At 37.5% G+C, this 27,863-nt stretch overlaps 1 protein-coding gene across 3 annotated transcripts in view; it reads right to left on the minus strand.

Moving 5' to 3' along the window:
- LOC127629895 (roundabout homolog 1-like) overlaps window positions 1-27,863 on the minus strand; it is a 358,948-nt gene that overhangs the window by 209,373 nt on the left and 121,712 nt on the right. The window contains exon 3 of one of the 3 annotated variants that reach the window (XM_052107195.1): window positions 24,565-24,651. In XM_052107195.1, coding sequence (XP_051963155.1) covers window positions 24,565-24,651 — 87 coding nt within the window. Of the gene's footprint in view, window positions 1-11,948; window positions 12,038-13,096; window positions 13,886-24,564; window positions 24,652-27,863 lie in introns of those variants that run through there. The other 2 variants (XM_052107193.1, XM_052107194.1) reach the window with 2 other exon arrangements.

Consider the following 27,863-nt stretch of genomic DNA (forward strand, 5'->3'; position numbering starts at 1 on the left):
AAATATTTTGTGGTCGAGGAACATGGCAACTATGCTAAGTTAACATTTGGCTATTTCCACCAAGGACGACTAGCATGAGAAAGTGATTATTGAGACAATAATTATTATCATTAAAGACTGAAAGTAGGGGGAATCAAGTCTTAAAATTAGCAGTGATACCGCAAGCTTTCAATGTGATATACAGCCAGAGGAACGCAAGGCTAATATAATCCTTAGCATAGCAGTAGAAGTGCCCACACAAGGGACCTGTGCCAGACAGCTTGTCTTACATCAGCAATGCACAGCGCCAAACCCGAAATCTGAGAGCGCGGAACAGCTTTTCAGGCGAGGGCTCTAATGCTAAGCCAAAATCCTTTGTTTCAGTTAGCGACAACACAATAGGTGTTGGAGCAGTTCACAGATAATGACAGGATCGGTTTGGCTAGCATCCAGACTGTACTAGCATTATTCCATTAAGGCTTTTATTGTTGCTGAGATATCTGAGAACATGGTGAATGTGACAGGAACACAGAATTTGTTCTTTCTGGTTCCTAATAACCTTCAACTGCTATAAGCCAGATTCCCAGTGTAATTGTTGTAGGTTTATGGGGAGGTGGCTAATTTTATTAATTTGTTTAATTAAATTACTCCCATAAACATTCTTTTAACATATTCGGTGCAATGCTTTTTTTATTACTTTTATAGCCTTGAATGCTATTATCAAGTGATCACAAGATTAAACAAAAAAACATCAGTTAAACATGCTCCCATGTGTCAACACATGTGATTAACATGTGATCACATGAATTTGTAAAAAAAAAATATTTCATAAGGGTCTACGTTTTATTTAGCAGGACAGCCTTTCTAATCTTGTTCAAATGTGTCAAATTCCTTCGCTTCTTTTTCATGGCTATACATTAGAGATGATAGTACATCATAATGCAGCTCCTTAGCTACAATCTTAAGGTCAGATAATCATCCCTCTTGGAGCTTGTCTATCTCGTTAGCTCACTGCTCCACTATATGCCCAGTCTGCTATGGGATTATCCCTGTTCTTTCCCACAACAAAGCACATGAATGCGACATCCTTGTGATTACCACTTCAGAAGTGGGAAGTAGGAGTATTCTGATAGCACATGAAGGTAACATTAATTGGACAATTGTGCACTTGTCTGCTGATGCTTAATCAGTCAATCACAACAACATTTTTAAAGGCATAGGCTCAATTGGAAAACTGATAATTATTCATAAATATGCATAAACAACACCAGAAATGTGATTTACCAGCCTAACACATGGAACAAACACTGGGCCAAATATGGTAATATTTGATAAATAATAATAAGCAATAAGCAATTACCCAAGTGACAGATTTGTACCAAAATCCTGTGGAGTTTGAATGGACAAAGCCTTTAAATATCAACAACAAAAGATATGATATACATCCTCTCAACTCTTTTTAAAAATTAATCAGGCTATTTATTTTTCTATTCTATCTACACACAATGATATGGTTAGTTGCATTTTATTATTTGTATTTAGCACCAAGAACCAATCAGAACAGACCTGCAAATACATTTTGGGTCACAGCCCATCAGTTGAGAACCACTACCAGTATTAGTTACATCAACGCTTGCCAACCTGTATCCAGCTGATCAGGTCCACTTGCAAATGAGCGGGATTATGTATTCAGTAGACTCAGTTGCCAGAGGAAGGCCAATTAGACTGGGCCGAGTTGCAAATGGGAGGGGGAAGGGCTGTGGATGCCCCCTATAATTGAGGAAAATCACTTACCCACAATGCAACATGGCTGAGAGGGATCAAAGGTAGTCTGTGTGTGGGTGAAGGTGAACAAACCACGAGGGGGAGGGAGGGTCCATGTTTTTAAATTTACTAATTGGCGGACCCTCTTTTCCATGCAGATTTAATTCCCTTCTCTATGGTCTTTTGATTGTGCTCTCCCTACCAGACAGACACCTTCGAAAGAGAGTTTTAGCATTTCAAAAGTGTATCCAAGCTTTCCAGTGTGCACCACATAGAATGGTCACTAGGAAGCTGATCTTGTCATGAAAGAGTGAATGGGGAGCCCTGGAGGGGGTTTCAGTGCCATCTTTCAGACTTCCATCTACCCCAAAGGAATTTGGATAGACTACATTTTAGTCTGTAAAATGCAAGCTAGAATTGGGGAAGTTGAGGCCACATCCACACAAATCTGTTTTGTTTGAAAAATCATTGTTTCCCAAATTATGCGGTAATGGGGATTGTTTTTCAAAATGTTAAATTTTGGTGGAGGAACACTCTGTTCTGGTCTAAACATAGTGAAATTAATGTGTTTCCAAATGAAAATGTATTAAAGTAGTTGTGGCCTAAGGCTGCAGAGTAGCTAAATTGAATCTGTGAATCATTTATGTGAATTAGTTCATGTAAATGACTCAGTAATATGAATTGGAGTTCACAAAGCTAAAATAGCAGGGAATCGTTTATTTTAACTGGTTCATTTAGTCTACATGAACTGTCTAAAAGATTTTCCAGCTCTACATAAGAGAGGACAGTTTAGGTTTGTGTGTTTGATTTCTCCCTCGAGTCCATTGCTGCATTCGGAATGGGACAAATGTACAATTTTTCTGATGCTACATCGCTAATGTAACGATTACCCTGTCTTGTTTCTCTGTTGCCCTTTTGTTTACCATTTGTTGTCACTTTTGCATTTCTCAGTTTTCACTTTAGTCTCTTATGTAATTCCATAGTCTCTTTGTTAGCGTTCGTGTTTTCCTCTGTTCATTGTTTTCACCTGCCCTTGTTAATTTGCCTTGGGTTTCTGTTAATCACATTGTTATTGTTATCTAGTTCTGTTCTTCCATTGGTCCCTTTTTTCCCTGTCTGTGTATTTATACCCCGTGTCTTTGTTCAGTCTTTGTCAATCGTCGTTTGATGTTTAACCTGATGTTTCTTTCCTTCCCGAGTTCCCTGTTCGTGTCAACCTTGGTCAGCTCATTCAGTTTATGTTTCATTTCCCCATCGTGGGTTGTTGCTTTGTGTTTTTGCCCTGTTTATTCAGTTAAATAAAGTTCAACTGCGTTTGGATCCGCACCTCCTCGTCAGCCTCATTACTCAAGCGTAACAGCTAATCATTTAAAAATGTACCATGTTTACTGGAAAAGCTACACAACTGTGAAAATAGCTGAGCTGCTATCACACTACTATCATCAGTACTTATAGTTTGTTACACTGCTGCAAGCAGACCCTCTAGATATGCATTCTAACTGCAAAAGCTGACTTGGGATAGATAACTCAAACATCTAAGTTTGCAATACAAATACTGCTCAGCACAAAACTTTGGAGATAAATGCCAAAAATCTGAATGACTCTTCTTTTCAAGAAAAATGTATCTATCACAATCTTTCAGTCATTTGTGTTCAGATTTACTTTGCTTTCAAAAAACGCATGTCTAAAATCTGTATCTGCCGTCACGTTTGACAAGATATGGGATGTAACCTGGAGAAAAAGCGGTAGTTCTTGGGCATTTTGCTGTTTATACTTTTCAACAGAGCTCTGGCTGCTTTTTAACTCTCCGGGGAAGCCATTGTGGATCCCCGAGTCCTTAATGGAAAGCCCCTCCCCTTTCTCTGGGCCTAACAATTACCCCGTTGAGACAACACAATGCATGGACCCCATGTCAGCCCCCACTTGGCTTTTCTGTGTGTCAACTTGCTTTATATGTCGAAGGCAATGCACTGACCAGCATCAAAAAGGCAAGTCTTAAAAACAGGAAAAATAAAGGGGTGGGGGAAGAGAGATAGAAAGAGGGGCACACCATTCAGACAGTGACAGCACACTGCAAGAAAAACAAAAGTATTTTTGTCTTGTTTTCCTGTAAAATGATCTATACATTCTTAAAATGTGATTTATTTACTTGTCATGCAAAATGGGATAAGATATTAAGGCTTGTTTTAAGATAAATCTGACAATATGTAGTGAATTTTAGACTTAAAACAAGAAGAAAAAACAATCTTCCAATTAATTTTTCTTACCCCAATGGCAAACAGTTTTTTCTTGTTTTAAGTGCAAATCTCACTTTATTTGATTTGATTAGATTTCTCTCAAAACAAGACTTAAAATCACATGCCAGTTTGCTTGTCAAGTAAACAAATCACATTCCAAGAATGTTTAGACATTTTTACTGGAAAACAAGACTTTTTTTTGCAAAGCAGAGAGGAGTAGGCTCTCATAATTGGCTCTCATAATCACGGTGACTAAATACCAAGCTAGTGGCATTGCATAACGAGTGAGTGCCACTGCACAACGATACAATACTAGATCAGAACAACATCATGCCACGCCACTTGCAATCCAATTTTTCAGACAATCTGTGACCTCACATCTCATACCCAGACAGTCTGATTGATTAAATTCACTTTAAGCCAGCACACACCACCTTGCTTTTTACCCCTTATCACTTGGCACTGTGACAGCCAAGGGGTACGCTTGCATTCCTTTAGGGTTACAAATACCACAAGAGTGCTGGGAGATATAGGCTAAACAAAGGGGCCCGCGGTAGCAGAAAGGACGTCCCAAGGGCTTAAAATCAAGTCTAAACTGTCATGTTCCTCAGGGAATCATATTGTGACCGTTGAAGCTGCAATCAGTAGGAATGCTGCCAGGATTAATCAATTGTGCAAACTGATCTGATAATTAATCCAATTAAAGAGCTCTTGCGTGCTCATTAAAGGCTGTTGAGATTGTGAGAATGAGAAACAGATCTGTCTATGCGATTTATGACCCAAACTGACCACAAAAGGCAAAGCAGGGATATAAAGTAAGAGCAAGTATACCCTCAGTGGAGTTGTACAGTACAGGTAGGATGATTTGACCAAAAATTTGTGTAATTTTTAATAAACCATTATGTTTTTTTGTCTTCTAAGTTTTATAATAGGAGTGTATGGTACCTTAGATTTTGAAGCCCAACAAAGCATATCCATCCATCAAAAAAGTAATTCATACGGCTCCAGGATGTTAATAAAGGCCTTCTGAAGCGAAGCGATAAGGTTTTTAAGAAAAATATCCATATTTATAACTTTATATGCCATGAATGGACGATTTGAATGACTGGATAGATGCACGAACGCAGCATTTTAAAACTAATACAAACCTACAGTATAGCTAAAACAACTCACTACTTTTCGCCATTTTCATTTTCTGTAAACAATGCGCACTTTCGCATTCGTCACTTCTCAACAGAGCTTACGCTACGCCTATGTCATATGCCGGAATTCAATTCTCTTGTGAACGCGTGGATGGCCGTTACCAGAAGCCAGTGATTATAGTTTATAAAGTTATAAATGTGGATATTTTTTTTACAAAAACACATCGCTGCACTTCAGAAGGCCTTTATTAACCCCCTGGAGCCATATGGGTAAATTCTTTGATGGATGGATGCGCTTTTATGGGCTTCAAAATCTAAGGTACCATACACTTCCATTATAAAGCTTGGAAGAGGCAGAATATTTTATAGTTTGGCTGAAAGAAGAAAGACATGTAAACCTAGGATGGCTTGAGGGTGAGTAAATTAAAAAATTATTAAAAATGTATAATTTTTGGGTGAACTCGCCCTTTAATTGTCCCTTTTCAACCACTGGTCTGAACTGTGCTGTTCCGATCACATTTAGTGTTTTTTTTTCATTGTGGTGCTGTGAAATCAGGATTAGAATGGACTAATCGAGCAAGTGACCAATTGTGAGTCGCCACATCACTACAGGCGTTTTACCAGCACAGTTCTCTGTTCTGAGAAATCCAGGCTGGGAATGGTACGTGATGTTCGCAAACCAAAACAACCAACAGATATCATGTCTACTTCTGACATAGGTGGCACGACACAACAAAAATAAATTGTAACCTGTATAAACAATGAAACTGTTTATAAAAAATTATGCTATAGTTTTCTGTTCAGTGTCGAATTTTTTTTAAATCGTGGCAAATATACTCTGGTATAAACAATATAGCAATCGATAGTAGTTGATACATTTGATATAGGATATATAGTGTCATACCATCCAGCTATACTGTAAAGTTAGACATTTCTCCATCCCACTCTGTACGGAGTCTGTATAGATTTGTAAACCCAGCAATCTCCCTCTAATCCGAAGCACCATACCGTTTAATTCCACTTAATTAGGCTTAGGCAGACTTTAATTGGGATTTAGGCGAACGCTGCACACACAGCTCAGTGGGCGCTGTCATTTTTCACAGGTGTGTAAGGATCAGGGATACTAATCCCCTGGCCTATTCTCATAGTCTACTTCCTGGTGGGAAACATCTGCAACACTACCAGCGGTTGTGTCCCGCTTGGCATTGAACAAGACAAAATTGGCTACACAGGGCTGAGACTATAAATGAGAACATTTGAGAGCGGTAGCACCGGTGCCATAAATTTCTACAGGTGGTTGCACCAGCACCTGAGTTGGTCACATGGGGACGCAATGCGATATTCATAAATTAAAATGATTATAAATGACAATAAAAGCAGATGTTACAACAGTCAGATAAAACGTTATTTTCTCAATTAATCTGCATATGGACATTCACTTTCTATGACAAATCTCAAGCGGTAAGTATGCGATCACACACATACACAGGGCAAAGTTACTTTATGAATCGCATAAAAATTAAGTGTATAAACATTTTTTATGTTCACGCACTCACACAGTTGTGTCGTTGATCTCCATGGGATTGGGAAGTGGAGAAAAAGTTAAAATGAGCCGCGGTGTGTGTGTGTGTGTGTGTGTGGGTGTGAGTCTGTGTGTGTTTATAGAGCTCTGATTGAAGAGAACGAGACCTCAAACACAACATTCCATAGGTCTGTGACATCCTCGATGAAAATAAAGTTGTTTTGATATGGCTAGTGTCACCTCGGCTTCAAAATACTGTTTTGAGAAGCGATTGCATGTTGCAGCGTCGAGTTGCGTCTGGTTAGGACACGGTGTGACAGTGGGCATTAGTTATATTTCACGGTTTCTTTTCATAAGAATGTGGTATTTGCAATAATATCATAGTAACCAAAGGTAAAAGTAAAACCATGATAACACGGACCGTAACCATAAAACAAATTACGCCATTTTTCATAAGAAAAACACATCCTGAAATAAAATTATATTTCCTCATTACCCCAATATATTGATTTAAGTTCTTGTTATATATTCTTTATATCTGTGATGTTTGGATTAAAGGCCTTAGCTACAATTTCTGTTGATGGTACAGATTTCTCCTTGATTTATTTTTCAATGCTGTTTAGAATGTTGGGGCCATTTAATAAGATTTTAAACTAGTTTAATCATAGAAAAATAATGGGTTTTCATAAAGGTTTTAAACAAATGATCAATGCCATTTCGCAGACCCAGCCCAAGCTTCTTGCAGTGCTGTTTATGATGATCTGGGCTGCATGTAAATGCACGTCTCTGCGCTGATCGGTCCATTGAGCCTTGTGCCACTCTGACTGATCCACGTAGAGCCGTTTCCTTTCGCAATTTGAATGTTTGCCCTTTGATAGTTCTCATGCGCAACAAAAAATGACAGCACACAATCAGAAAGTTGGGCAACTTTGTAGTCTTACCAGTGCAACCTCTTGCAAAGTTTAATCACACTGTTAGGAAATGGTTGAAAATGCGACCATTTAGTCACAGTCTGGAGCACTGTTATATTGGTATTAAAGGTTGACATCATTTATACACCCCCCAAAATAACATTCCACTGTGGATGAGAGGCAAATAGGAGTAACATCAATGAATTTTCACATAATAGTGTTGACATGGCCCAAGTCATATGGCTTTAGAATGATGATGAGGGTGAGTAAATGATGACAGAATTAACATTTTTGGGTGAACTAGCCCTTTAATAATGCCCTAGCTGATGATGTTATTATTATTACCTTTATTATTGCTATTGCTACCGTGCAAGTTTCATCATCTTGACATAATTTCATTATGCCACATGTGCAATTATTCAGGTCCTGAACGGATGTAAGGAGTAGAGAAGGAGCGCTGGATAAAGATACATCGCTCACCTGCGAGAACAGAGGCTATTAATTGGCCTCTGGTGCCTGCTGTGCCCAGTCAGACACTGACAATTTATTATCTACACTTAAGAGATCATCCATCCAAACTTCCACGGACCTGCACCACAGGGGTTAATGTGATGGATAGGGTTCCAGGAGACATACCTTCCTGCTTTCTTTATGTTTCTTACTCTATCTTTTTTTTCTCATGTGCATATGCACCCACCTGAGACATCATAACAAAGGATCAGAGAAGGTGCAGCACCTTGTGGAGTTGCAGAAGCACAAATATTCTGCAGCTCGCAGGGAAAGAAACTCCCTAATGCTATGCTTGCGCCCAATCATTCTCTATCATGCAAACAAGAGTTTAGTCAACCACATCATTCACTGCTACCTGGTTCAACTTGGTAAAAAATACAAGCAACAATGAAAAGAAAAGATGATTGGTATGTTTCAAGAATGTCTCAAAGGTAATTTACAATGACCAAAAATGCCTCTATGAACGTATGCATGCACTTCAATATGTGTATAAGTCATCGTATCTATTGCACAAAGTCCAAAATTAACTTTTTGCCACACCTGCCAATGGTGGAATATTACATTTATGTCCATCCTTTGCTTCATATTTTTCTTAAATAGTCTGTGTATTAGATTTCTCATGTCACCATCAGCAAAATTCTTTGAGAATAATAAGAAGACTATTGTTCTTACAATTTGTAACCTGCTTGAACACTCCAAAATGTGCACTATACTGTACATCCAGGCCTTTAAACTTCTATAGTAACCAAATTCATCTCAAACACAAACCTTTGATTATAACCTCAGAACCTGTATGAGTTGAATTGCTGCTGTTTAATCAATTAAGGATTGTGTTGTTGGGTTTAGCGGTGGGGATTTTCAGAGGTCATGGAAGAGCTGTTGAATTCTTGACAGACGACATTTGGGCCTCTAATAGGGACAGTTTGACATACAGTAATTTAACAGGTTCCTGTGGTGAGACATTAATCAAGGCAACATGACAGATGTGTTCTGCCTTAACTACCATTTCCCAACCTCGCAACAGCCATGAGCTAATCAGCAAGTTCTCACAGGCCTTACTGTATGACAGACAATGATTAGAACAACAGCATCATTCATTGTATCAGAAAAACAGAAAACGCTGTGCAATTTTCTGGAATCAAGACAAACTCCTTGTATGTCAACGATGTTGGTCCAAAACATCTGGTTTCTTGAATTTATAGATGGCATTGTCCTTGTTTCTATCAATGGTCAAAAGCACTTGAAATTTCCCAGTTGACTTCAAGGCAGTGGTTGTCAACTGGTGGTGCCCAACCCAAAAATGGGTTGCAGGTGTTCTGATAGGTTCAAAGACAGCAGGGAAAACAAAGCTAAATAGAAATAATACAATTAAATTTACACACTAAAGTGTTTAATTCCTGTGTCATTGGCGCCATCGAATGAAACTGCAAAAAAATTTAAATAATTCAAACAGTTTTGTGAATACGCCTCAGACTGCTGTTGATGGAAAAAAAAACAGATAGTCCAGTTCCAAACTCAAACCATTGGTTGAGACACTGGTGTTGTGTTGGGCTGCATGGGCAGCTCAAACAAAAATAGCAATATTTATAATACCACAGAGACCCAGTGCTTACAGAAAATGTAACTATGAGTGGCTTACTTATAGTTAGTTGTCTTTGTAATTTCAGCTTGCATAGGAGAAAGTATTTTAACTCCAAAAAAGTTACACACTAGCTTTAACCTTTAAAAGGAAGGAGAGAATGCTCCCATATATTGTGTTGTTGACGTTAATGGGTTGCTCATCCAAACTCTACATCATACAGAAAATAAGTCCATCACTCAGAAACTAGCCAAATTAAGAAGATATTTAGATTAGGTCAAAATGGACAGGTAGCATGACATGTCCTAATCCTTGAAAACCATGAACAAATCTTTGAACAAATCTATGCAATGTAATAGAAAATAAAACCCACACTACATTACATACAAGTTCACATTAAATATGGTTTGTGCAGAATGGTGAACTTTTCTATTGATGTAATGTTAATAATTTTGCATATTGGGCCTACGATGTTCATGGCTATTTTAAAACATTTCAATGTTTGATTTTAAGGCTTTTCTTGTTTACTTTTGTACAGTAAACAATTTTAGTACTGTAATGGATTGCCACTTTAGTTGTTTCTAAAGCAAGCCCAGTTGAGAAACACTGCTGTAAAGCATCTTCTGGTGGTCAAGACTCAAATTAGTCTAAAGCTAGTGCATACTTGTACTATGCCTAGCATAATGTGAGAGCAGCCCAGGAAGTGGAAGCCTTTCTCTGGCTATATTCAGAAGAGCTTACAAATATTCAGTAATTTTCTTAATCAAATCAGTGCAGTATAATGAACCGGAATTAATGATAAGATTATTTTAATCTTTTCTTTTTTTTTCTTGCTTATTTACAGTAATCGAATTTCCAAAAGTTAAAGGGATTGCTCACCCAAAAATGAAAATTCTCGTATAATTTACTCACCCTCATGCAATCCCAGATGTGTGGGTTAGAAACAGATCAATATTTAAGTCCTTTTTTACTATATGTTCTCCTCCTTGCCCAGTAGGTGACTATTTGCACAAAGAATGTGAGTCACCAAAAATAAAGTGGGAATTTAAAGTAAAAAAAGGACTTAAATATTGATTTGTTTTTCACCCAAACTAATCATATCACTTCTAAAGATATGGATTTCCCCACAGGAGTCGTATGGATTATTGTACGCTGCCTTTATATGCTTTTTGGACTTTAAGAACTCTGGCCACTATTAATTTGCATTGTATGGACCTACAGAGCTGGGATTTTTCTACAAATCTTTCTGTTCAACAGAAGAAAAAAAGTCACATCTGGAATGGCATGGGTGAGTAAATGATGAGAGAATGTTCTATCCTTTCAAGAAATTGTACACAAAGTTAAATATATACAGTCCTAATAAGCATTTTATTTCTACTCACATGCTATTCAACATGACAATGCATTCAAGGTATACGTTTTATCAGTAAATATGTGTTCTGGTAATCAAACCAATAGATATTATTACTACCAGAACATATTAGGCAGAATAAATTGAATACTGTGCAGTATTCAATAAATAGTACGCTAGTATCCAATTCCAAATATAGTCCACAACTCCTAAAGAAGATGAGCCCCGTAATGAAGTTTGAAGTGTGACCCCATGAACCCTATCCCTGTGGGTGCTTGTTAAGACGTTACATTGTTTCCTCAATCCGAAGATGCCTCTCAGCAGTGGTGCACCGTGCTGCTAATTCTCAGAGCAACTGCATCGGAATTCAATACAGCCAGGGCACACGGGAGAGGTATCCATGTTTTTTCCTGAATTAATTTCCTTAGTACAATACAACTTCATACTTCAATCCACTTCTCCTTTTCAGTTTGCTTGACTGACATGATGTAAGATGTTTACAAATGACTACATTAATCAAGCAATCACTTCATCTGTAATCACAAGTCTGCTTGAAAAGTCTGTAATATGTTGCCTTATGTTTTATTTATTCCGTCATAGTTGTAACTCCAATCTCATTCTCTCACTCTCTCCCTCTAATTTTTTTAAGCTCTGAATTAATGACACACACCGAGTGCAAAACATGACAGCAAAAAGAAAGCTCCACACTCCCACTATGCACAAGTGTAGGCTGTAATATTCTTCCACATTTTAACTTGAACACAATTACTTCAAGCTCAGCGGTAATTACAAAGCAAACTACGGCAATAAAAAACGCAATCAACGGTTTAAGTCATAACAGCTGCTTGAACCCAGCCTGTATCTTTAAATCAAAGTGTTAAAGGAACATGATAAACAGACCCATTCAAAGAGAGATGGATGACAAGGTAGTTGTCATAAAATGTAGCAAGTACCTGCATTAAGCACCATATGTCAACCATGTCCATGGTAACATGTTTGAAAACCAAAACAGTTAAGAATGCAGTTAAAATTGTGATGTCACCAGGATTACAAATAAAAAGGGCGGTAGTTTGTTTTAGCTGAGCTTTAGTCAGTTATTTGCGAAGAAAGAGGGGCAAAGTTGACCAGGATTTTGCAGGTCTATTACATTCGACTTAGGCTTTCTGTCAAAATCTCTGTTCAGAAGAGTTCCACCCAGGGCTGCCAAAGGCTGTATACTAATGAGGGGACAGTGATCTCAGAATGGGACGGTTCAAGCAAAGCTACCGGAAACCACTTTGTGTGCATACACATGTAAAAAAAGAATGACCTATCAGATAAATCATTAATAATTGTGACTTGATAATGAGATTAATGAGTGCAATAATAATATAAACTTGAAGTGTCACAGTGAACTTTGCCTATATGCTTGGTTTGAGTGACAAAAGATTTTCTAGTTTGCAAGAACAAGAGAAACAGGTTTAGGTTTAGCTCCATCAAATCCCTAACTCCTTCAAAAACGTGGTTTGCGACAACCTTCTATCTCTAAAAGGAGGAAAGAAAAGGCCATTTCCAATTTTTAACCTGTCTTGCACAAACAAAACATTAAAAGTTAAAGCAGCTACAGCAATCTGACTGAAAAGGAGAAGCGGCAAGCATTCCTAAATCACACATTTAATGAGTTTTACCAAATGAAAGCCATGTACAATGATGCAGACATGCTCAAAAATTATCTTAAAGTAAACCTTAAATCTTAAGCAAGCGTGAAAAGATAATGTTTTTTAATGTTCGTTGCAATTACAGTAGCAGATGTAGTGTGTCAGAGAGAGAGAGAGAGAGAGAGAGAGAGAGAGGATGACATTGTAGGTTTCAAAAATAACTGTGATAACTTCTCTATCTCGGTGAGAAAGATTTGGAAAAAAGTAAGTAATGAAATCATAGAAACCCACAAGCAGGTACGAAAAATGCCTTATTATTTATTTATATATTATTAGCGTTACACACACTGACAGAATAGGAGTTTAAGCGTGCAGTTCATTTCAAAGGAGCCATACCGCAAGTATTTAAGAAAACTTGTTTAAGTTTTACAACTGTGTTTGCATTCAATTATAAAGTTACGTACCTGTGCAAATGTGTATTACAGTGATAAAAAGCGTAAATCCAACAACTCTCCCCGTCATCGTTCAACAATTCACGTTTTTCTGAGCTGCTCGTTTAATCCGTAAAAAATTACAAAATCAGATTAGTGTGCGTTTTTGATCCTTCATAATCTCCAAATTGAATTTGATCTTTTTCCGACAAGTTGTGAATGTTCCGCTGATCTGTTTTTAAAGCTCACGTTAATTGGAGAATAATCCAGTTTATTTGCGTTTAAACATGCACTCCATGAGTTCCAATGAATGAAAAGCTGAACGTAAACGCACCGAATATATCAATAAAACAAGTATACAATATTAAAATAAACCATGCAAGGTTATGAAATGAAAAGTGACCCCCAAAAAGGAATTGTGCAAGCGCTGCGTTGGTCAGCGCCTCTCCTCTGGTCGCATCCCAAACGATCCCATAGAAAATCCAATAGAAAGACAAAAACGAGCTCAAACTCTTTTCCAAAGTTTTAAATGTCACAAGTCCGTCTGAAAAGTTCCCAGCCAGAAACAGTGACCAACGTCACATCGTTCAGAAACAGCGTGAATAATTCAATCAAAACTCAGAAACTTCAGTTTCCATAAGAAGAAGCTGATGCTGAAGAATTTGCTGATTGAAGTCCATCGGATGGAGATCACTTCCACTTTTACATTGCTTTGCAAGTCCAAATGTAGTTCCAGTCTGTCCCCCTATTGTGTTTTCTTCTTTTTTCTTTCCTCTTGTTTTATTATTTGATTCTATGTATTTTGGTTCCCCCGTCACTTCGGTGAGAGGGGATTTGAAACAACGGTACTTCATTCAAACAGCATGAGTATTGGATCAGTTGGTACGTCCCATGCTCCCCCTGGGAGGGATTGAACGATGGATTGTTCCGAAGGAGGATTAACCTATTCGCGGGATTCGCAGCTGTGAGAGAAAAGGTTCCCTCAAGGCAAGTGTGTGTGTTTGATCAAACTTTAATGAATTTACATTTAAAAAGACATTCTGTGCTTGAGTGAAACATAATACTTTGCTCTTAATTATTTAATCATAATTATTTATCAGCGACGCGTTTATGTTGACATTTACATGAACATATTTAAAGGTAATTTGTCCATGTTAAATTCAAATTGGTTTGTTTGTGTGTTTTGTCTCTATCTGTATCTATTGTGCCTAAATTACCTTTGTATTTTTATTCATTTTCGGTTATATTTGTGAGCATTGTTCATCTGAGGCACTGAATGAACATTCACAAGACAACTCAACATCGCCCTCTGCTGGTCACAACGACACTGCAGCCAGTCAGATTTCTAGCAGGTATTTTAGAGGTAACGCCCTAGTTTTAGTAACAAAAATGAGAACGTTAGACATTTCACAAAGGTACATCTCAAATCTGAAGAGATAACACAACACTAATAATTGAATGGCCTTTTTGTTTTTCAAGATGTAGAAAGAGAGAAATAGCGAAAGCGAATAGAACAATGGAGGGGCCCAGTGTAGGACTGGGACTGAATTCAAACCTGAATACCACTAGTTCAACAGCTCTTTTATGTCACATGTGCACTATCTACAGTAGCAGTCAAAAATAACTAAGAAATTTCCATTGCAATTCTCGAATAATAATAATAATAATAATAGTAAAATTATCAAAACTATTAAATAGCACACGTGTGTAAGTATGGGAATTATGCAGTGACTCAGTCAAATAAACCAAATCTTATACTCTAGCTTCTATAAAGTAACCACACTTTGTCTAGCATGCATACTTTGGGCTGGACATTCTTTCAAGCAACTTCATGAGAAGCTACTTGGGACGCTTTTTAAACAGTAATGGATTTCCCATGTATGCTGTACACTTGGCATACATTGCTATAACAAAGTATAACATTACAATTTTGTAAAGAAATCCATTAAAATGAACACTATATAGTTGTCTAAAAAACTAAGTACCCAAAACAAACTAACAGCCTCCACAGTGTGCAAGCATAGATCTTTAGTCTGGATTCTGGACATCAGTTTTTCTGAAATTTGTGACTTTGTTTTGTCTCATGTCCAGCCACCAAAGTTCTTGACCTTCAGTCATCCAGAGCGATGTCAAAAAGCCTGATATACTAGTCTTGCCAGTGGCAGGTTTATAGTGAGGAGACAGGAAAGTGCTTCCAACATCTGAGCCAAATATCCATCCTTCACTTATCCTTTAGGAGTGCAGAACTTTAGAACAAAAGGACACAGTACTATAAACACAGCTAAATTAGTTTAAATCTTCTTTGTAACATTTTGTGTAACATTTTCAATAACCTCAGAAACTAAAAAAACTAAAAAAAATACTGGCATGCTAAACCACCATAAAAAAGCTCAACATTTTTGAGCAGCATGAAACAACCCTTACACATTAACTTTGAATCAGTGTACAAAGACATAAAACTCCAGGCATAATTCAGTGCTAATCTGATCCTCATGTAAGACACAGGGTATAAGGGTTCAGATATTTTGATCTTACTCTGGAAGTCCTGGTAGCATTTATGCGCCTTGCTGTTGGAATGGCGCAGTGGCATGGTGCTGTGGTGGCCTCCTAGCGAGCTACCTCGTAGGCGCTTACACCACTGGTTTGGTGGGTTCCTGAGACCTGCACGTTGAGGAACTGCTGGGGTACTACCATGTTGGACCCCCATCATGATGAAGATATCCAAAAGAGAAACAAGCAGAGCAATGGGCTCCATGGAGTGCCAAATTAACAACTGGTCATATCAGTCCGTGAAGATTGATTTTTTATTTTTTTTTTAACAAATTAACAAGGATTATGCCAACATTATGCTAAACGATTCCCTCAGGATAATCCACTTTGTAATGCAAGTACCAGCTAGCTTTTAGCAAATTATATGTTCCACCAAATTCCGTGATAGTTATCCAAAAAAACTATCCATCATGTATTATAATTCCAGTTCAATTGCAAAAGAGAGAGAAAAAAAAATCGTTTTGAAGAGATGGAAAAGAACACAATTCAATAAACGAAACCTCAATCACCACGGCACAACCGTTCCTTATCTCACCACGATTAAACTTTATTTAATGAGGCAGACCCAAACAGAGACACCATAGACAACATGGGTAGTGAGGGCCACACCCCCCTTTTTTTCAGTTTTAATATCTTTCACATAATATCCTTTATCCTGTTCACTCGTAAATTCTCTGCTTGATATTCAAAGCAAGTTTGGTGGATGTTCTTACTTTTCTTGTGATGTCTCTGTGCGGGTAAGTGAAAATGGGGACCCTTTTGGACTCCATGCTGGGGCGTCTCTTTCAGAATGGAATGACCCCCCTCATCAACCCTGGTTTGTATCGGTATGGGGGCGAGGGTATGACACATGCAGCGTGTGAGAGAGAAATGCATTCTCTTTCCTTCTGACTAAGACTATTTTACGGTTCCTTTTCAAGAAGTATCACCTAAAGAAAACAGCAAAGGCTAAAACAAAAACATTCTCCAAGAACAATACTCTCCATAGAAAAGGAAAAATCTCTCTCCAAACATGAAAGAGGAAAATGTCACAACAGGGGATGCACATTTTGAGATTTCATTTATGAGTGGTTGGAGAAGAATTGAGAGGTATCTATTTATATATATATATATATATATATATATATATATATATATATATATATATATATATTCTTTAATCCTTTTTTTTTTTTTTTGCACAAATCTGTGAAGTATTTTTATGGTACCACATAAAACTATGCGGTATTTTTTCATGAAGAAATAATTTGTTGGACCTATTTAATTTTTTTTTTTAGATATTGTGGTTTAAGGTGATGGTTTATGTGGATTAATGATGATGGCTATTTTAAGATGGATTTTGACCAGCCATTCACTGAAACTAAATATGTGCTACATTTTTATATTTAGTTGAGGGTATAGTAATGCAGGCCTCAGTGTGGTATGAGGAAGACTTTGGTAAAGCGTTGGGTATTTTAAGAACAGTAGTGCCACCCATGAAGCATGATTTTCCAACTTTGTATAACCGTTTTCCACTCCTGTCAACTTTTAGTAATTTTAGATGCTGTCCTTGAGTTGAATCATGTTTGTTTATTGATGAAGTTCAGAATTTATTTAAAATTCAGTATACCATTCTAATAATTTTATAAAATTTTCCTTTCACTCCAGGTACTGAAAATGGGTAAGTTGCTCAAAAAGATTGGGCAGAGACTGAGCTCTATTATCTTATTTATTATCTATATTATACTATCCTATTTTTTACTTATTTGAGATAAATATATTTTACATCTTCAGACAAAGTTGCCAGGAAGTTAAAAATCAACAGCAGTGTTAAACCAGCTTGGATGAAGACAGCAAATCATTTCTGGAAGGAAGTGCATTGATGCATCAACATGCAGATCACACATCTGTCTATCTAAGGAAATATATACAAATAAGCTCTCCTTACAGATACTGACAAATGGCTTCATATCCATTCAGACCTCAGATAAAAAGGAAATCCTTTTAGGATGTCTATGAACTCTTGAGCTTCTACTCTACCTCTGACATGGGGCCACACAGGCCTCCAAATAGGAGGACACTGTTCAACCACAGGCTCACATCAAAAACATCAACCAATAAAGTTTGTTAAGCACCATACAAATTGCAACAAAAAATGTGTTTATAATCAATGCTGAGAAAAATGTAAAGAAATGTCCTGTCAATGCCTTAGAGAGGTGAGGCATAAGAGAGCTGAACATTTCTTTGCAGTGCTCTGACAAACAATATAATGTAAAAATAAGTCGGAAAAGCCCACAGAGAACCGAAGAATAGAATCGTTGAAAACAGCATAAAGAGGACACTCTTTACTCTCATTGCTACCCTATGTTTACTTGCAGACATGGGGGGTGAATTGGGGGTGGGGAGCCTTAACAAATCTGATTCTGTTTTGCCATTCAGAGAGGCCCTCCATTCAGAACCCTACCATAAGACAGACAGCAAAATGAGGGAAATGTAAAAGAATGCGAGAACTTTGCATTATGCTGCAATCGAGTTGCACAAAAGCTCTGTGAGCAGGTAAACAGACTGTTGCGTGTCCACTTGCCTGCATGGACTGAATCCGATTTAGCACCCCGTTTCTTGTCAGGAAGCTAGTTTCTGATTGGGAAAGATTTCACCGGAGTTCGTAAGGTTGTTTTAAGCAGTGTTCACACAGGACACATTCTTGTGTTAAAAATAGCTAGACCAAGTGCAACACAAAGTGCATTTATAGGCATATTAACTCCTATACACTTTTGCTAATCTAAACTCATTATGCTTCCATAAATAAATATGCTTATCCCGCCATTGTTTAAAACTTTATTGATCAGCTGTGCATTTCACAAGTTCAAGTATTTTTAACTTAACACAGCACCTTTTAAAAACACTGTTCTCAAGAAAAGTAAACAGCATGTCTTGCTGTTATAGCTAAATACATCCATCTAGTACATGTTTACATAGACTAAAAAATAGGGCTGCCAAAACGCAAGAACGGATTCGGCCCCTTGAAGTGGTGAAAAATAGTAATTAAAAATACACAGCGTACCTTTAGTTAGGCAATTTGTGCAGTTAAGTTGTAAGCGGAATTATATGCATTTATGTATCAATCACCTATGTATTGGTGAAAAGCTGGATCAAACTGTAAAATGGAACATAATATGTTTTGGTATACACATCGTGACTACTACTACTACTCCAACAGCAATCTACAGCATCTAATTTGCACAATGCCATGAATGAGTGCACCAAGAACAACAGGCCAACAAGACTCAGATACATTAATAAAGAAACAATAGATTTTCAGATGACTATGGGACTTTTCAGCTTGTCCCAATCTTTAACTAGTCTCATCAGAAGGAAGTATGTTCCCCTACTCTCACACTATCTTTTATGCAGAGTGGCAAGAACAAGATGCATTATGTTTTCATGCATAATTGGCTTAATTGGTTTACTGGTTGGAGAGGCTTAAATTAATGGAAAAGCTGTCAAAGAGAAACTGAGCCAAGTAGTGCCTTTGTCTTTGGCTTCCATGTACCCTCTCCACCTTTACAATGGGGGATTCGACTAGTCAGTGCCTTGCAAGCTGTTGGACAAGACCCTCATCAGCAGTCCTGCTGAATTATTAAAGCAACCCCACAGAGAAGTTAGAATAAAATTGGGGAATACAACTATACTGCAAGAAGGACAAAGTTATATTCCTTCATCAATGCCTAGGAGGATGCATGCAAGTTTGATTGTTCCCACATGGCTCTTGACACAAACACAAGGTCTTACAGCAACACCACAGTGGAATAAATGGAATTAACTTTTGGAATGCACGCTACTGTACACAAAGTGTGATCTTTATAGTTTGGACCTTATAAAGGGTGAGGCCCAACAGTTTCCCCCATCCGTTTTCAGTTAAAATGTGCCCTGTTTGCAATAATCATTGCAAAACACAAGTGACTAAGATGGAATGGAGTTTAATTAAGCACATGAGTCACAAATTTTGTCTAAAATATTGAATCAAGCTTTAGGCTGGTTAAAATAAGTCAACTGTAGAAACACGATATCTTGAAATCAAATTTAAAAAAAAGTGTTAAACTTCATTTTTATTTAACTTATCCTATCAAAATGTGATGACTTCACACTGCGCTACTTTCTGATTTACTGAGAAAAAGTAATATTGTTAAATATTTACACCGACATGCAAAAAATCTGATACCACATGTATAAATTCATATATATCTGTCAAGTGAATTTATCTGCAGCAGGAATGGTTAAACATGGGTGGATTTACAACATGTTTGACATAGTCAAACAATCACTGTGGCTCTTGGAGGCCACATGTGAGAAATCTCTACAGTACTGACCAAAAAGATTCTTTCTCACCCTTATCTAACTTTTTCACCTCCATCTCCTTCCCTCATTCTCCAATGTTCAACCTCTCAAAGCTTTTATGTTTTCTCTCCCATGTCCTTATAAAAAAGTGTGTTCTTCCTCCGACAGAAATACTGCAAGGGTTCATTCTGTCTCCCTACTGCCATCAGCTGCCAAAACATGGCGGCCATTGCAATGAGCACTGTAAATGTGATGTATGGCTTATGCGGTGCCTTTGACCTCACAACGCGCGTCAAAGGAGTGCAGGGGAGCAGGTGCCATGCAGATTTATGACACACAGAGAGAACTTTCACTCTTTGCATACTCTCATGCCCCAATGAGTGGCATGTCCAGAAATGGCTGAACGCATTGACTCCTCCATCACAAAACAGCATGTGGGAGAAATACGGCTTAAATCTGAAATGGTGCAGATTTTTGGATGTACTTTGATAACTTTGCCTTTGGCAACTTGCACTGCTGAAAATTGTACAGCCACCCCCATTGTTTGAAAGCAGTTTTGGAGAGTTTTATAGAATAGGAATAAGCAAGGTAAAGATGCTTATATCGACATAAATATCCATGTTGGTACAGGCTGGTTTATGCTATTTAGTGCTAGTCTAGTTGGTGGACCAGAACAGCCCTGCTCTTTTTAAGCTGGTTGAGCAAGGAAGTATTACCTGTTAAGTTAGTTAAAAAGCTGAATAGGAACACCAGAAAACCAGCATCTCATGCTAATTGACCAGCATCCAAAGCCCAACAATGCTGAAGACAAGCTTTGTTGCCTTTCCAACAGGGAAAGTTGTCATTTTTGCAGAAATGTATTTAATATATTTCAACATGTCTGAATGGCCTCAGCTGAATATGTGACAAGATTTTTGTCAACTAAATATCAGCATTTCTGAATGTGCTGGTTAGGATTTCACACAAGTTTTTGCAAATCTGTCAATCAGGCACAAACTCATTTGACAGTCATGAGTTAGGGACCGTATGGACTTCCAGACTCAACAGAAAAAGGGGGGCATTCAACCCTCTTTTTCATCCCCTGAGCAGCCAGCCTTTAGGAAAGTGCAGGCCACTTAAAAAACGACAACTTAAAAGTCTCCTTGTTGGAAATGTGAAGACTATTTGATTTTCTGTACCAAATGCCGCTAAGTTAGCATCTGGCAATGACAAGACGATTTTCTATTTCTTTGCCCATTCTAATTTCAGCATCAATATTTAACAAATTCAACATCTCTATCCCATGTCCAACAGATGTGTTGCAGGATAATGAGAAGCCCACAACCAGCAGCTTCTTATCTCATTTTTCACACCAAGTAGTCATCTCCTTTCATTCTCCACGCCACTCCAGTCGCACTTGAGAGAATTAGCCTGGTTGAGCATTGAGAGTTTCGAATGATGGCCCTATTTCCTGGGATGTGGAGTGAGTTTTGCTCCGGGATTTGTGATGAAAAGAGATTGGATGGTGAAAAGAAATATAAGAAGTGCCCACACCCTGACTGTGGAGAGACCCCTCTGGATGACTGAGGTGGAGGTATTTACATCTCAAGTAGGATCGGACCTAAAGGCAGGACCTGAATTTGCCATATTTTCTGCCCTGGGGGGAAGTGGATGCTTTGTGGGGAATATGCTTTGTGGATAATCTCACTTGTGAGAGAAAACTCAATTGTGAGAGTATTTGTGTTCCATGAGGGTGGACAAATTTAACCCTAAACATGTGTAGGATTTGCATTTGCATGGGCTGAAGCTTTTGCCACTAATAATACGAGGCGTTAAGTAGGCATACATTGTAATGATGGTGGAGCCTTCAAGGTCAGGACTGTAGGTCCAAGTACACTGTAAAAGAAAATGTAATTTTAATAGTAAAAGTATGAAAAAATGTCAAGTGGTTAATGGGTAGTTACTATAAAATATACAGTAAGAAATTATAATATATTTAAAAAGACTACTTTTATAATATAAATTTTACTGTAAGATTTTGTAAAATTATATATTATTTTTAGGTGTAAAAAGTATGATTTTACCATATAATTAATGGTAAAAATGTATATTATGTTTAACAAGAGAGAATATGTACATTTTACAATAAATAATTGTAGAAATTATGGTAAAAAAAACAATAATCGGGCATTCCCAGATTTCCCCACACATTATATTTTATGGGATTATATTTGATGTTTATTCTTATTTTTAATATCACTTATCTACATTGGGGTTTTCTGTGTTATATTTGATATAGTTTAGTTAATGTTTATTGCATTATTTTAATTTCACATGTGTTACCCTGATGGTGTTTAGTGTTTGTGTGAGTGACACTGAGCACTGTCTCTACATGTTTATTCATAACTTCCTGTTATCATGTGCCTTTCTGTAATAAATACAGAGAGTAACAATACATTATAAAGTGAAAAGCAGATTTATACAGTTTCAGAAGATCAAAGTTCTAAGTTTATATCATTTACTACTATAAACTCTAATTTTATCGTAAATTTAACAGGATTTTTTGTTCTTTTTTTTTTTTTTTTTTACAGCGCAAGACCCTATAATGAGTGCACAGAAGACAGAACTAAAAGAATATTCTGTCTTTGATTGTCACGCCCTGCTGTTAGGTGCATATGGAACCACCTCAGACAGTCCTCAATTCTATCCTGCACAACATGTTATTTTAGCACTTCAACAAGCTTCATGAACTTTATAGCTTTTTTGTCTGTTTCAAAGATTCAAGCTACTGTAGATGCATATGGAAAGACCACGAAATCAGGTCGCTTCGCAAAATGAAGCCAGATAATATAATTGTTACAAATTTTTTGGGACCGAGGGCTAGCAAAGACAAAACTATTCACAGCCATACTCAGTCAGATTTAATGAAATACTCGTGTTTTCATTAAACTACATTTTTGCAAAATTATATTATGTGGCTCCTAATACATATCGCAGCAGTTACAAGGGGCTAAATGCGAGTTACACTTTTCCAAAAAATATGAGGTTTTTAATGATAATGTTCTTTCGAATTTTAAATCAACAAAACCTACATTTCCTCCTCACCATAAACCTAACCGATAGTGTCATAAAATGCAAATGTGTTAGAAAACAAGAGCTTGCATGTTTGATGCTATTTTCTGAATTTTTGGAGTTGGCAGGACCAATTCAAATGGAGACTAAAATATATTAAAATGTCTTAGAAATAACAGTTATAATAGTCTAACTGTACTGTATTTATTTATTTTTACCAGAGGCAAGCAATAAGTATTATATGTACTGTATATTTGTCTTTGTGCGCTTCTTAAATTAAGTGCTCTCAGGGCTATATTATCATTCTCTGCACTCTATACCAGCAATTCCAATCTTCCACTAGATCACCCACAGAGAGAAAGCTGTCTTTTCACTTATCGACTTGTTTCCCAAATGAAAGTCAGAATTCAAGTTTTCTCCATGGATAACACCACACACACACACACACACTCTCACACAATGTAGGAGATTCTCTGCTTTGGCCACAGGACCCTTGGAAGGTGAACTCTATTTCCACTTAAGCAAAAAGGGTCAGGGATATTCTCTCACCGATTGACTCATCTCATCTGAGTGCATTTAATCTGGAAATTGAGGTTCTGGCTGACTCTTCCTTTATGTCACAAGCATCAGAAGGTTTTAGCATATCTCTGAAACAACATGGAGATGGTTTCCAATTTCCACAAATCATCTTTACTGAAGTAACACTTTGTGAAGAATATAAACTGTTTATAAATGAGAAAACATTGCTAGATGTAAAGGCACCAACAGACTAAGGTGAAGGGCAAAGCTAGTCATGGAAATTCAGAGGCACAATATGAGATGGTGAAAAAGAACTAGAAATCATTGGATCAGAAAGAGGTCACTTCTTAATACAAATTTGTCATGTTATAACCTAGCATCACAAAATGATTTTGTAAAAATATTGAAGTTTTCAAAAAGTCATAGGTCTACATGAAATATGAGAAAAACATGTTGAAATGTTATTTTAGCTGAAGGTCATGCAAAGCCATCCATGGAAATCCAAAGGCAGAATAAGAGAGTGAAGCACTAGAAATTACTGGATCGGAAATGGATAGTTTACCAAAGGAAAAAATAAATAAAAGGAAAAATCTATCAAAAAAATCTCAAAATAATTTGCATCCTCATATTGTTGCAAATGAAAGTGAACGGAGACTGAGGCTAACATTTTCATCACAGATAAATTCATACAGGTTCGTAACAACAAATAAATGATGATGGAATTTTTCATTTTTAGGGGAACTTTTGTAACTTGTCACGTGACATTACAAATCTTTTTCTATTTTTTTATTTTAAGTCCAAAATCCCAAGGAAAAGATGCACATTTTAATAAAAAATGTATTTACTATTAAAATGTAATATTTCAGCATTTTTTTCTTTTCTTTTTTCAGCACATTTATCCAGGTGCAACCTAATAAAACACAATAGACCAGGTTATAACATGATAAATAATGTATAGGAATGGGAAGAATAAAAATAAATGACTTGTTTATGACAAGAAAAACAAAGTCCTTCTGGTGAATACAGAAGAGTAATAACATAAGATAAGATGCAAGCAGTAGTACCTGTGTAGCCCAGAGTGTTGTCGTCATCGTGTTCTGCAGTCGGGGCCTCTGTGGCCCTATTGCTAGTCCCCTCCTGTGTCCCCGTGTCTGTTGGAAGTAACACAGGCTCTGAGACTCCAAGCAAAGAGTAATGGGCCACCGGCAACATGTTAGCACCCCAGTAACCCTGATACCAGCAAATAAGCAGAAACAGGCTCTGTAGACAGAGTCTTTTAAAATATCCCCATCTCCAGTTGCAATCTCCAAACTGCATTGTTATCAAAACTATATATACTGGTCCAAAAAATAATATATTGTGCTCCTGGGTCTTAATCATTAATAATCATCCATTAATCCATTGGAGGAAGCCAAGAGATGACGAGCCCAAGACTTTTTAGGTGCGGGTCACGGAAATGATGGTGGTTTCCTTGTCTTCACAAGCCTGCAACCAATACGTTCTGCATCTCTATGTGCCCTAAACATCTGTGTCTATGTCTGATGAGTGACAATGTGTGCCTTTTGCAGCAAACACCTCTTTAGAAAGTGCATGGGCAGAACTAAGACTACCCAACTGCAAATACACACACAAAGTCACTGACACACACCCTCTTTAGCTTTAGCCAATATACAGTCACTGACTAAACTAACTCCCCAATCGGTGCATGTCATTTCTTTTTTAAAGATGAACTGACAGCCGTCCTCTATGCTGGATTCAGAAAAGAGGACCAGGCAGAGGGGTGGGGCTGATGCCCCCATCATGGCCAAATGTGGGATAAATCAGACTGGGCCATGCCCATTTTCATTGTTGGGCACTGACAGGGGGTTAATTTGGGACAAGGGGAGGTGAAGGGGCCTGTTTAATATAAAGGGAGTCAGAACTGTCCAGATGACTGGGAAGCAGCCTGTCAGGGCCGTGAATGAAGATTGGCATCATTTGCAAGGATAAAAGACAGACAGGCAAAACAAAAGGAAGTCATTGGAGAGTCCTTAGCCTCACAGAAGTGTGACTACTGTCTGTCCTTTCGTTCACTCTACTGCATGAATGCTTTCCAGACAATGTTACTGTTTGTATGCATTTTAAAGAGTGTTTGGTTGGATTTTGAAGAGGTTAAATGTAACTAATAAATTTATCCACATTTGCTATGGTCTGTGTTGTTGTAGGCTATCTGGTGCAGAAGAGGTACATTTTTATCCTGCTTATGCTGAGGAAGCAGTTTTTAAGTAAACATCTCACAGAGTGAGTTCACACAATCACAAGGCCTTAACCTGCATGAGACTGTTGGGTCTCTTTTGATCTTAGCTTGCATTAGATGCACTCACATTCAAGAATAATTTGTTTTCAACAATATTAGAGGACATTTTCATTACTCAGAGGAACAAGTTCACGACAATGCAACAGCAAGCATGCAAACATATTGGAAAAACAGGTAATGGAATCACCTTTAGAGTCAGAACAGTCTGTTTGTGTATTGACACCATAAATTAGACTTTCCCATTATTCAGCTCCCAGAACCCCTGTTATTTGATGTGCAATAACTCATTAAACAAGATCAACCAAATGTACATTATTAACTAAAATATAACCAGACTTGCTTCAAATCTGTGGCTGAACTTCAAGCATGTTCCAATTATGATATCATGTTTTGTGATATAATGAATGCTGAGATAATGTACTGTATGTACTGTATAATGATGCATATCATATCATGAGGTGGTTGGTGATACCCATCTCTAGATAAAAGGCCACAAAGTCCAAGTCGGCCTGCCCATAACTATTAAAAACAACCTCAGATCAAATATATGCTTGTGGAACACACACACACACACACACACACACAAAGACCTTGAATAAATCTAATTGTTATAGAAAGCTTGAAAATATACTTAAAGTGTAGATATTATGTCTTCTCAATTAAAACAATCAAAGTAACTGAGTTTACATCCTGGTCTTCACTGTTTATTGGATGGAATTGTGTATTTGGACAGAACACTTCACTACTCATTAACAGGTGGTGTGCCCAGCTGCCATAGAGGACACAGGAGCAAAACCCTGGTGCTCCCCCAGATTGAAATGGCCCTGATCCACACAATCCATTTAGTCTATCCCTCCCCTGATGACTAATTAAACCAAACCTTATGTGACTAACTGACATGTCTGTAGGGGCACATTAAGAGGATGTCCCCCATGCACCCCAAAGCACTGGCTGACCCCTGATTTTCAAAGACAGGAAAGAGGGAACACACAGCTTTCTAGAGTTCTAGCTGCATTTATTACAGATCAATGTGATCAACTGGCTTAATATCTGTGGGACCAAACCAACCCACATACACACACAATGATACAATTCAGTGGATCTAAAAATCAAGGCCATTTGTTGAGTAAATCATCAGTTAGTTAAATATTTCAAAGGTAAGAGAAGCCAAATGAATTGTGAAGAAAAGAATGAGTTCCCATTTTAATCAGAGCACTTTTACATTCTATAACAACTATAACATATTTTTTTATTTAATTTTTTTGTGATTATGGGCATTTACTTTTAAAAGAGGTTTAATTTAGTCAAATGGTGGAAACAAATGAATAAGTGCAGAGAAAGAGAGACCTTGGATGGTGTAGTCTTGCTGCAATTGAATAAAAATGCTCTATCTGAAGTATAAATGCAGGGGAAAGGTAGATGATGGGGTTTGTTCACTATGGAGCGACTATATCACACAATATCAGATAACAAGGACAGAGCCAGTGCTGAGAGAGCTCATGAGTGAATATTATCAGGGCTCCAGCTGGGCCACACCAGGGTCCATGGTTCTCTGTGGGTCTGATTAGCTCCAGCATTATTGAAAAGTACCTAGGGAGGGATTATGCATATGAGGGTATTGTGATCCACACAGTAGGCAGGAAACCACGCATTATAATGAGAGACTACAGCCAAGGTTTTCCTTCTGTAAAGGGACGTACATACAGCGAATGGGGAGAGAAGGCGGGGGAATATTATATGGTGGTTTCAGAGAGCTGCAGGAGCTTTTCGGAGCAACAGACCGTCTGGCATCTCAATATTAAATAAAGTTGTGACCCTCTAAATATTTACATATGCTGTTGAAGTTCTTAGCATTGGCCAAGAGGAAAAATTTTTGCTTAGAGGCTGCTCTTTTATAGCTTAGGAGACTTAATGTAATTCTCATTCAAGTATCAACTTTGTCTCCGGCCACGTCCACATTAATATGTTTTCATTTGAAAATGCCTCTCTAGTATCGTATATTATGGAAAACTGAGTTTTAAAACTAAAAACAGAATTTTCGTACAAAACCGATTTATGTGGATGTGG

This window comes from Xyrauchen texanus, chromosome 36, assembly GCF_025860055.1.
Source record: "Xyrauchen texanus isolate HMW12.3.18 chromosome 36, RBS_HiC_50CHRs, whole genome shotgun sequence".
Classification (NCBI taxonomy): Eukaryota; Metazoa; Chordata; class Actinopteri; order Cypriniformes; family Catostomidae; genus Xyrauchen; species Xyrauchen texanus.